This window comes from Argiope bruennichi, chromosome 7 (genome assembly GCF_947563725.1).
Source record: "Argiope bruennichi chromosome 7, qqArgBrue1.1, whole genome shotgun sequence".
Classification (NCBI taxonomy): domain Eukaryota; kingdom Metazoa; phylum Arthropoda; class Arachnida; order Araneae; family Araneidae; genus Argiope; species Argiope bruennichi.
In genome coordinates this window covers 113,074,199-113,087,027 of record NC_079157.1, presented here as the reverse complement: position 1 = coordinate 113,087,027, position 12,829 = coordinate 113,074,199, and the positions used below count along the sequence as shown (strand labels likewise).

At 25.3% G+C, this 12,829-nt stretch overlaps 1 protein-coding gene across 13 annotated transcripts in view; it reads right to left on the bottom strand.

Moving 5' to 3' along the window:
- Window positions 1-740: 740 nt before the first annotated feature.
- The window catches only part of LOC129975714 (KICSTOR complex protein kaptin-like), a 35,406-nt gene continuing 23,317 nt past the window's right edge, over window positions 741-12,829 (bottom strand). For all 13 annotated transcript variants that reach the window (XM_056088883.1, XM_056088882.1, XM_056088877.1 and 10 more), the window contains 4 exons: window positions 10,478-10,547; window positions 7,768-7,909; window positions 1,761-1,931; window positions 741-953 (listed from right to left, as the gene is read on the bottom strand). In XM_056088883.1, the coding sequence (XP_055944858.1) occupies window positions 852-953; window positions 1,761-1,931; window positions 7,768-7,909; window positions 10,478-10,547 (485 nt within the window). In that variant the 3' untranslated portion in view covers window positions 741-851. The remainder of the gene's footprint in view (window positions 954-1,760; window positions 1,932-7,767; window positions 7,910-10,477; window positions 10,548-12,829) is intronic.

Sequence of the window (12,829 nt, the reverse complement as noted above, 5' to 3'; positions counted from 1 at the left end):
TACTTAAAAATGAAAAGAATATTGATATCAAATTCAGATTACACCATAGTTAAAAAAAAGGAATGTGAATTAAATTAATCACCATAAATTAATATATTTTCAGGTATTTTAAATATTGCAGTTTAAGAAATGGCAGAGAATTACTACATAAAATGAGTTTAAGTAAAATGTAAAAATTGCAAATGCAGATGTGTGAATTTAAAATCTTTGAATATTTTCATCCGTAAATAATATAATATTCTAATATAATTGGAAAATTAAAATAATTTCTTATCAAAAAAAATTTCCAGTTTTTGAAGTACTCCCAATGCAGTAAAAATGTAATAAATTTCAAAACTATACAAAATTTGTGTACAATGTATTAAAAGAAAATCATCACTATTTATTAACTACCCATAAATAAAATTTAAAAATATTTTTTCTGGGATTTCTGTATTAAGTCTATTTATATAGTTTATACAATATTTGTCTATTTAATAGTTCAATGTATATTTAAAATTAACTGAATTATTATATAAATATGAACAATTTATTTTAATTTAAATATCTTTTCACCATAGATTATAGTCATTCAGATTGTACTTTTTTCTTGTAGGTATCAAATGTAACAGGAATTTAATTTAATGATGAAATTTATATTTAAATCTAAATTGAAATTCTAAACAAAACTGCTTCATTGTTTTGGAAGCGTGATTTTTATTTTTAAAGAAGTGCTTTGTATTCAATGAAAATGAATAATAAACATTTCAAAAATTTTTATTACGGAATTGAATGAAAAAATATAAATACATTAAAAATATAACATCACTGGTCTAGAACACATATTTAATATACAAAAATTTATATTGTTTTTAATCAATTTTTAAAGATTTTTTCAGTTTATCAGCCGGTATGTTGCGTAGAACCCATTTCATTCTTTCGAAACATATATCTCTGACTTGCGTTAGATCATGCTAAAATGAAATGTAAACATTAATTCAAAATATATTCATTATAAAACAACAAAATGAAAAAAGCCTTTGCTTTGAAATTATAGCAAAATGAAAAATATCCTTCTAAAATGAGATTTCTAGTAGATAAACTAGAAAGATTCACAGGAAAATTGCATTGAAATATATTGCGGTTCTCTTATTATTTAACATTTTATAGTAATAGCAAAAATAAAAAAAAAATTATAACTGTCACACTGTTTACTTAATACACCATCTATGTTCATTACTACAAATGCATTCGCAACTAATATGTAATATGGAAGATTAAAAAGTGAAACATAGGAATTCTATTTGTAAATAGGCTAAAATAATTATCTGTTGCAGACATAAGGATGAATACTTCTTAACATTTTTCAGAAATAAGTCGAAAATTTCATTATAATCTAAACATTTAATTATTTTTTTTACTAACTGGATTTCAATATAATATATCAAATTTTTATTTTTATACTAATAAATTAATGTTTGACTGACAAGTAATTTTTAATTATATTTATTTCCTTTAACTTTCTTGTTGCATATTAATATAAAATTAATGAATAAGAAATTTCTTAAAACAAAATTATTATCTTCCCAAAATATTGTATTCATAAAATATTTTAAATAAAATTATTGCATTCAAATTATTTTAGATGGAATTGAATGTGTTTTTTATGAAATAACTTCAAACACTGACAAAAAAAATTTTCATAGAAATGAGTTTTTAAAATACTTATATATATATATATATATAATACTATACAGAGTAGCTAATATTTCACGTCTTACTTGTAAAATATGAAGACCATTAGTTGTAAGAACCAATAATTCTTTCACACCATCTCCTATTATGTCCATATAACTCAATGCTAATAAAGGATGGGGGAACATTTGTTTGTGATATAATTCATATGATCCAGTTTTACCAGATTCAATCTTCCATTTATAAACAAGAAGTTGCTGTAAATTAATAAAAGTATATAATACAAAAAATTTTTTACAAATACACTTGGTCACTTTTATTCTTCTTTTGTATCAAATAAAATATTTGTTAATGTTTTAAAAAATGACTTAATAATATATTATTCAATTTTTAAACTTAGAATTTTAGATAATTAATAAATAGATATTTTTTAAAAAATACCTTTTTAATTCTATAGGGCATAGCATTCTAAATTTTAGGTTCAATCACTAATAGGATTATAAAAAATTTGATAAGGCTTAGAAAAGGTAGGGAAAGAGAGAACAAAAACATATTAATAAGGAATCATTTTGAAATTAGTTAAAATTTGCAAATATAATTTTAAATATTTTATTTAATAAAGATTAATTAGAAGGTTCTGACATTCTTAACAATTCCTAATGTGCAATCCTAAACAGAATAAAAAAGAAATTGGCAAAATTTTTACTAACTACTAACTGTCTTTGCTGGAACGTGTCGAGCATCTTATACCCGAAAAAGGGGTGGGGATTGGTATTAAAAATGCTGACTCTAATGATGAGTTTTGCTTAATAATAAGCATTTTTTTAAAAGTACCTGATGTTTGCGAATATTCCATATGATATATAATATCATTTATTAATATGTAATATTTAAAGAGAAGTAAAACTCATGTCAACTTTTATCACCTCAAACTTTTTCATCCAAAAATTTACCTTTTAAAAAATTTTTTATCATCAGTATTCACAGAACTTTCTTCTTTTATTTAATTATGTTTATTAATTATGTTTTTAAGTAAATAAAGAATGCAATTAAAGCATTATAAAGTAATAAAAAGCCGTGGAAATGAATTAATAGAAAGCCGAAAGTATCATGTTAAAAACTTGATTTGGCCAAAATTTGATTAAAAAACAAAGCTTTAAAATGAGTAAGCAACATATAATCGCAATTTTTAACTTAAAAATGGCAAGCAAAGCTTTATTTTTACTATTTAACAGCAGTAATAAACAAATAAATAATATGAATTTTAATAAAAAAATACAATAATATGTATTGCTAAAAATTTTAATAATTGTAATATACTCAAATTTATAGAGATTTCAAAAATCTTAATCTATCTTCTAATTGCATTTTTATTTTATTGCTGTTCTGATTGAACACATTATGCATCAGTTAAGCTCTTAAAAATTGAAAATAATGATAATAATAATTTTTAAAAAAATACGGCAAAAAATTGTTTCAAATTTTTTGCCTTATTATTGAAGAGATACTATTTCAAATTCAAAAAATTATTTTTGTGCTGTAATAGTTTTGGAAAGCATCGTGGGAAAACGCCAAAATTTTGCTTAATATTTAATTAGATAAAATTCTGATGGCATAAAAATTATTATTATGATAAATCTTACACATAAAATAATCATTCTGGTGCTCATTCTCTTCCTCCAAAGTATATAGTACCATCTCTAGATCAAACAATTTGGCCTTTAGAGGACCAACGCACATTCTTTTAACATTTATAGAGATTTAATATTTATTTTATACCAGCTGCCTTTGGTGGCAAACTGACTCAGTGGGAATATTGGCATAAAATTTATTGTTTAATTTCCAATAATTCTTATGCATAATTTTAATGTTCATGATTCCTTCGAAAAATATTTTCAAGAATCAAAATGTGATAGACATTTATCATGTTATTTTAATAGAATTTCCACTCCATTAGAAAAGTTCATAATTCAGTTAACATGTCTTCCTAATGAAGTCAAACCCCATGGCTCTTAAAATATAACTATCCACTTTATCTTCTAATTACACATCACAATACTCTATTCTTCATATAACTTATGCAGATAATAAACATAATTTTACTTTAACTCTCAACAAAAGAAGAAATTCCCACTTTTAAGTATTTGATGAAACAATGAAAATGGTTTGAATTTCACTTTAACAATGTAATAATTATGCTAAAACATACTTCTTAAAGAAAAAAATTGATAATATTTAAGGAAAAAATATGGAAAATAAAATGATATCACTAAGAAGAAAAATTTTTGAATTTTAAAGTGCTGTAATTTTTTTTAATAAAATAATATTATGGGAAATTATTATTATCGATTGGCACAAAAATCTTGTTTAATTTTAAACTAATAAAAACATTAATTAACATTTTTAAAAAAATAGCTCTGAGGTACACATTTTATTCTCCAGAGTATATTTATCCCAAATTGGGTAGTTATTAGAATGGCATAGTCTGTAAAACCCCAATACATACTGTCTGTCCACGACAAGAACACTGCTAGACAATCGTCTATGTTTACGGCGGGCGTTATAGAAACAGGTTACTGTAGGAAGAGTTCATTTCGCAGAGGTAGAAATAAATTCAAGTTTCTTACCTTGGCACGTTTAGCGCCAAATTGGCGATATTTGGTATTTTTACATTTAATTCTTGAATATAAATTTAAAAAATAATTCTCTAACCTAAAATCATTTGCATACTCGGAATATTGAAAATATCTGATATTCCTGTTATATGTATGCAAAGAACAAAACAAATCAAATAGAAAAAATGAATAATTATTTGTATGTCTAACGATTGCACAAGAAGAAAAAAAAAATAATTAAGAAGTAAAATCATGCATGATAAATCATTAATCGTCTTCATTTCATTTGTTTTAAATTTATATAAGTTATTGATATCAAATTCTCCGCAACAAACGCGAGGTAATCTGTCTAATTTAAGATAAAAACTATAACATAATTAATCGTAATTATTTCATAATTTGTAAAAAAGGTTGCTTTTATTCTGTTATAAAGTAAAATGTCATTGTTAAATAGGCTTAAAACCTTTCCAAATTTATATTTATTTATTCTTCTGATGTATATACTATTTCCAGAAACACAAAATTAACGATTGCCATACTATCAATTTTCAGATTTTTAAAAATCAAACTTTGATTTGTAACTTATTTTCAATATGCACAAGCTTTTTACAGCATAATTAATTTCGCAAAGTTTATATGTAAAAGTATTCTGAATTTGAAGATAATTCAAGTGTTCATTCATGCACGTACCAGATGTCCCGGACTTAAAGGAACCCAACTAAATAAGCCCAACATCGCTTTACATTATTCTACGAAAAACGCGGTAAAAGTTTGTTTTTGTATTCCAGATTACCATTTATTTATTTCCCCCGGCTTGAAAAAGAAATACAATTATTTCAAAGAAAAATTTTTCTCACGAACTGTCAATTCAAATAATAGAGTGATAAATGAGCTTTTCCTTTCAGTGTATATCGGTAGTCATGAGCTCGAGCAATAAAGGATCCAAATTCCTGTATGCATTTTATCACTTCGGGATTGAAAATTCTTCACTCCCAATGTTCTTCACATTTCTATTCAAAGCCCTCAAGTATTCTCAACGTCGTTTGAGAATACTTATCTGCTACCGTTTTACTATCACAATCAGTGCACCTGAGTAGAAAGGAATCACGTTCAATATTTTAATCCTTCTAACTCACATTAACGTGCATAAATTTTTAGATTCTTGGAATTATAGTTAAGAAGGAAAGCTATTGAAACAACAGGGAGGAGAGAAAACAAGCCTGAATAAATAACTATTTTTCTTTATTTTATAGAAAAAAAAGTAATGCGCTACCTATAATATAATATTTTCTTCATACCATTATATAGTTGAATAATATTTCGCAATAAAAAATTTAATAGAATTACTTCTTAACAATTGCATATACTCATTCAATTCCAGAAAAGAAATTAAATCGTTTTAATCTCTAAATATTTTTATATAGCATAATAGAATCACTATTTTTAATTTCAAAGTAATTCTTTTTCTTTAAAGACAATTTCTCATAATTATTATTTAACACTAAAAGCAAAAGGTTAAAACAACGTTTTTTTTTTGTTTTTTTTTTTACTTTTCATCTTTTTATTTTGACAATGATTGTGATAGGAAATAACTGAATTAATTATACCTGTAGATTTAAGCAAATTATTCAATAATTTCGATGAAAATAAAATACTGAATTGTAAAATATACTTCTTTAAAAAATAATTAAATTCAAAGTTCCCTGCAAGAACTTATTTTCAAATAAAAAATTCAAAATCAATAATCAATTAATTTTACTTATACAAACAGCTGAGTATAATTTGCTTTAAAAGTTTCAACTGTTCATTTTTTTATAAATATAATCTTAAATGGATTTCTATATTTTCCAGTTGAATATATCGATCAATTCAAAAGGTGATCTTATATATGTTAAAAAGTTTAATTCTAATTTACGACAATTATTTTATTAAATTTCAGTTTATAACATTAAATAAAAGTTTTTGATCCAGATAAAGCTATAAAAGTGTGTGTGTGTGTGTGTGTGTGTTTGTGTTTGTGTGTGTGTGTGTAATGATATTTTAAACTCTAATTTCAATTTAATTCATTTCCAAGGTTTTATCTTAATTTAGCCCATAGTAACGTGCTTGTGATTTTAAAGTCTCTCCTTTCTTAAATCGAAAAGGTATTTTAAAGAATGTCAAAATTTAAGAGAAAAAAATATTAAATAATGAAATGCAATTAATATTAACCAAAGAAAAGATTAATAAAATATAAAAGAAGTAAGCTAAACGAATATAAAGATACGTGCAACTACGATTAAAGCGAGAAGACAAATGAGCAACAGGTTTTCTTTTATCGCTTCACATTGACGCCAAGAAAAAGAATACCCCCCAGACTTCTATCCGATTCCACCCATTCAAAATGGATAGTCCCTACAGGAACCCGTTTCTATAACGCCCGCCATAAACATAGACGATTGTCTAGCAGTGTTCTTGTCGTGGACAGACAGTACCAACATTATTAGCAGAAATGTATTATCAATAAAGGAACTATTTGCCTGTCTAGAAAGCTGCATTCAAAACATAATAGAATTGCATTTCCACTAACAATAAAGAAGAAAATATGTTTGTGTGTATTAATGCCGTACAGATTGGACTGTTTGACATATAAGTACAAACTTAGTACATATAAATCTTAGATGGTTGACATGTGCAATTTGGTGCAATTTTTTAATTAAAATTTTAATTAAGCAAAATATTGGTATTTTTCAGTGACAAACTCAGAAAATATTACAACACAAAAATAAGTTTTACACCATCTTAAAATTCAAAAAATTATTTTTTCAATGATACCAATTTCTTTTGCCAAATATTTTTTTTTCAATTTTTAATCGATGACTATAAGATATTTTAAGCACATTATACCACAATTGTTGAAGTTAAATTCAAATCATTTTCTTTATTAAGACTAGCATTTCTTTCTGTGTTCTTTTTTTTTTCTTCCTAAGTATCTGTTGATGATCAAAATTTAGGAATTCAGTTTATTTCTCTATGTTGAGTAGGTTTCAGTAAAAGGCAAGCTTTTAATAAAATTTTTGAAACTTTGTTGAACTTACAATTAAAATTTAACTTCAGAACCATGAGATGGTGAAATTGTTTTAATATATGCCCATTTTTAAATAACCATGCTCTTCTTTATGATACTAATGGATATATAAAAAAATATACTAGATAGAAATAAGAGCATAAGTTCCCTAATATATATAATTTATTTGACTCTCAAAGTCTGAAAACATTTTGTTGATTGTGCTATAGTTAATTGAGAGCTTTCAGATTCATTAATTCTGGTGAACCATATAGTTGCCAAAGACAGCTTGTAATACATAATAAATTCTTTTAAATGTAGAATTAAACAATTTATGGTTTTTATTTGCTATTTTTATAATTTACAACTATGAATATTTGATCAGGCGAAAAAAGAATTTCAAGTACAGAAAATAGGAAAATTGAATCATACCTGTCCATATGTTCCCAGTAAGACTTCATTCTTTCCATCCATGTCTATATCTGCAATCAAGCTACACATAACACAGTCATACATAGAGCTTTCAGGTAGAAGTTCTTGATTTTTTAACTCTAATCCATGGTTTAAAATGTCCCTGAAAAATATATAAGACAATGTAATAAAGTAAATAAAAGAATCCTTTTGAAATTAGATGAAGCAAAATAAATTTAAATCATTCAAATTGTATCATTTATATGCTTCCATGACAGCAAAAACAAAACTAAATTAAGAAATTTCCACAGACTAATTTCTTACTATTCTTATAAGTAATAACTATTATTTAATTTATTTGAAAAATAGCTTTGTATTGCTAAATCGTGTATTTTAAAAATGAAGCTAGCTTAATATTTTTTTGAAGTAACTTGCAAGTTTATGTGCAATGCATCTCATAATTTACAGCTATGGTCAGATGGCATTATATAGGATGATTATAATTAAAGTTACGATTTCAAAAATCGATAATTTTAAAACTACTGGTCAGAATGACTTTATATTTTAGCAGAACAACCGTGAGGCAATGGAATTTTGTTAGGCGAAGGAAAAAAAAAAGTTCCAAAATGTGCTAATAGATGGCAGTGTCAGAATACCCATTGTCTGGAGATATATGAATTACTTATAAGTGACATGCCCACTACAGATATAGCTGCCATAAAAATGCATTTTTATCAAATTTTGAGCAAATTCCATTCACAGGCAGTTTGTCCGACTATTTGAATAAAAGTTAACACGATAACTACAAATCAAAGAGAGCAGAGAAGATAAAATTTGGTACATAGATTTAACATCTCTAATGTAGACATGAATTAAGAACATTTTGTACTAAACACAAGAAGGAGTTGACTGTCTGTCGGTTTGTACCGTCAGAAATATGTCAATGGAATAACTCAAAAATGGAATGACAAAAATCAAATTTGGTATGTCATTTTGTGATTACAAATATAGTTTAGTGTCAAATTTTTGTTTCAGTCGGTAAGGAAAAACGCTTTTAAAGCACAAATTCTTTTTTTGGATACTATTATTAGCATGCTAGGGTTTAATCACCAAAACAATTCATTGAAGATCTCATGATGCATTAAATAAAAATGCTAAATTTATGCCAAAGATGGATATTTCATGAGTATTTAACATCAATGCCATGCAAGGTAACGAGGATAACTTCATGCCATTTTATAAGATGACACTTTTATTAGAGAGTATGTAAAAAGCTTTGGTAAGATCAATTCTGCTGTTTTTTATGGCATCGAGAACATGATGTCAATCACAATGATAGACAACCGGAAAAAATTTTAAAAATGGATTTTTTTTAAAAAAAAAAAAGGAAATTGATTGCAAAGAAGAAAAAAACATAGAAAAAACAAGAGGTTCATTGAGGCAAAATTATTTGGAACATTCAGACTACGATTAATGTTAAACACATTCATTTAAATCATTTAATAAGAATCTTTGCTGAATTAAAATGCTTTTAATATATAATATATAATTCTCTCAAATTGATTCATATTTTGACATACCAACTTTTCTCCATTGAAAAATCCTATTCACTGATATATATATATATATATATATATATAATTGCTTAAAAAGTAGAAGTGACCTCCACTGCATAGTTGTATTCAGGGCCTCAAAATTTACAGGGTATATTTGCTCACTAACAAGATAAATGGTGTATTAAAAAGAAGCTGTTGCTTGTAATATCAGATTACTGGCAACAACATTGTTTGTAATGTCTGTGACATTATCAAGAGCTTTCTTATTTAAGTGCAAGGTCCCTAAATATTTGCTACTTTTTGTATTCTTACAATTAACACTTTGCTAAGAAATGATATTCTAACTTTGTAGCTTAATTTTGAAATATCGACCATAAACAACAATAAATATACAAAATTGATATTTTTTAGATCTAAATAATCTTTTGGTATGTATGTAATCTGAAATATTGTAATTTAATGAGAAGATGGTACATGTGAAATTTATGAAGATGGCTAGGAATTGAACATTGTAAGTAAATCAATTTCATGTAGTTTTTATTAATTAAAAAGGAATGTACATTCAAAATTATGTATTGATTTTGACATTTTTTATTATTATTCTTCAGAAGTTGAATACTTAACAACTAATAAGCAAACAGAGATAAATTTAAAAAACTAATGAAAAACAGCGTTCATCGTCTTTTAGGGAGTTTTAAGTCAAATATGGGAGTGGAAGACATTAATTGATTTTATTAATTTTTTTTCATTATGTTTCTCACTAAATGGCAAAGTCTTTGCGGTACATTGATGTGGAAAAAAAAAAATTTTTTTTGTCATTTTCAGTCCACCATAATTTGCATATATGCTCACATTACTAGATGTTATTTTTTAACTATGTGAATATACATAAAAACTTTTTCATTTCAAATTTTTGTACAAAAATGCTATTAGTTTTTCTTTATTACAACAATCACACCCAAAATCATTTATTTGTTAATTATTCGTTATTCTTTATAAAATAGTTTTTAGATTCACTTTAAAAATAAATAAATATGAATTTATCACAGATATTAATATTTAATTTTCACAATATTTTAGTCATCTTATTTTATTCATCATAAATTTATGTATAAGTATGGTCTAAAATTCATTCAAGAATAATGAATCCTATGAAAAAATAAAATTCTAATTACCTGTAAACAACTGAAACTTCTAAAGCATTACCAACACATAAATGTATTTTATCATCTTTTTTGTTTGTACCTGCACAAATTACACAACGTAATATAAACATAAGGATTATCTTTGAATGTCAAAAAACACAAAAATCAATTTAAAGAAACGAATGAAAAATATGTTAAAATATGAAAAATATGTTCAATTTTAAATAATAATGAACTTAAAATGATAATTATTTTTTGAGTTATTAAAGCAATCTTACCAGTAAGTGTATTCATATATAAATATTATAAATAACTTCATTTTATACCTTCAATTTGGAAGCAATAAAAAGTTTAACATATTTATTTCAGAATATGAAAAGAGAAAATATTAAATTAAAGAAAATTTGAATTTTTATGTCGCACATATATGATATCTTAAAATAGTAAAATATTTAATTATTGCAATAAAAGCATACAAAAGCAGTAATCCATACCAAATTATTCTGCCAATCAGCCATTATAACTTCATCATCCATAAGAAATTTCAATGTAAATTTCATGATTGATTATTTCAGGTGCACAAAATAATAATAGATGATTGATTAGATTATTAGATCCTTAAGACATGACTGATTACTAATTTTCACAAGTTAGAAGGCATATCCACCATAATGGAGCAAATACAATGTCTCAGGCTATGTGTGAGTATGAGAATTATTACGAAATCAAATGGTGAATCTTCTACTTATATATATATATATATATATAATTTAATCCTAATTAATTTTTAAATTTTTATCTTAATTCAGCCCATATTAAAACCATTCTAAAATATTTTCTTATTTCCTGATTCCATTCCACTTTTTCTATATAATTAATTGAACAGAAGCTTCGTAAAAATGCTTAAGACCCAAAAGTTCCTTTAAGCTTTAAGTTCCTTTAAGTTAAGCTTTAAGGTCCTAAAATTTGAGTGAAGAGATAAAAATTGTCAACCTAAGCAATTTCTTTTTAAAAGATCCCTATAATTCCCTTACCTAAATCAATACATGTCAAGAAATCCCTATCTGAATCTCATGGTATATAAGACCAGGGATAAATATTTCTGTCCCTTTTTAAGCTTTCTCTCTTTTCATTCTTCCGTCGTTCTGTGTCGATGTGCTCGTCGCTTCTGCTTGTACATAAATGATACTTCCTGGGATGGAATAAAAGCGAAGTTTAAATTTTGAAAGTGTCTTTTCACCCACGAATCTTCTTCAAAAATTATATGTTTATATACATATATAATATAGCCTTTTACTTTCTGATCTAGTTGATCTTCAGAAAGGAAAAGGCCATCCCTAACATAAATTTTTTTACTGAATATTATAAAATACACCCAGTAGCATAAAAAGGGTAGGACAAATGCCCTGGGTGCTATTACTGGGGAAGGAAAAATTGAAAAAAATTAATTAGTTTTATTTAAAAGCAAAGAAAGTTCTTAAACTTTTTTTATTCCCTTTAAAAAATTAAAATGGTTCTACATTGGATGCAGTCCTTTTTACATCCTGGGAATCAATTTAAGCTAAGTTTATCAAAACAAAATAACAAATAGTTTTATGTTGCAAAAGTTTAATGATCAAAAACTGCACTTGCAGACAGGAAAACTCCTTAAGATATTTTTCTTTTACGTGTGTATCTCAATGGGAATAAGGAATATATTTGATCATCTTCAGAAGACTTAGAAATGTATGGCAGAGCACAATCTGCTCTAGATTAGAAAAGATAACCTTCTTGCAGCACTTAAATAAGAGACACAGAATTTACCTCAATTTCTGAAAAATAATCTGATTAAAAATATGTGCAACTAGTTGCTATGTATACTTCATAGTAAGAGGTGGACACATACATATCTTGCTAAAGCTTCATATAATAAACTAATTAAACTATTATTATTATTTTGTTTATCACATACAAAACTTTATAAACATACATCTTTTATTTTTTATATAAAATATCTCTTCCATATATCTATAAATAAATTATGCATAGTTAATCATTATTTTTGTTTTATTATTGATATTTTATATTTAAGGCTTTAATAATACTAAATTGTTTCAGAGCACTTTTTCTTACAAAAGTTGACATTATTTAGGTATATACAAATATAATGTTCAATGATATTTGTATAGGTTTAGAAATTATAATGTTATAAACAAGGAATCAGCCACCTCCATCAATCAATTACTTGTTTTTTTCTCTGAATTCAACATAATATGCTAAACAAGATGAAAATTACTAAACATCTCAATTATAGAATAGGCAGCACTGGACTACCATCCATGCAGCTAATTTAGATCTAATGTAAATTAGTTTCAATTTTCATTCTAATTACTCTAATTTTCC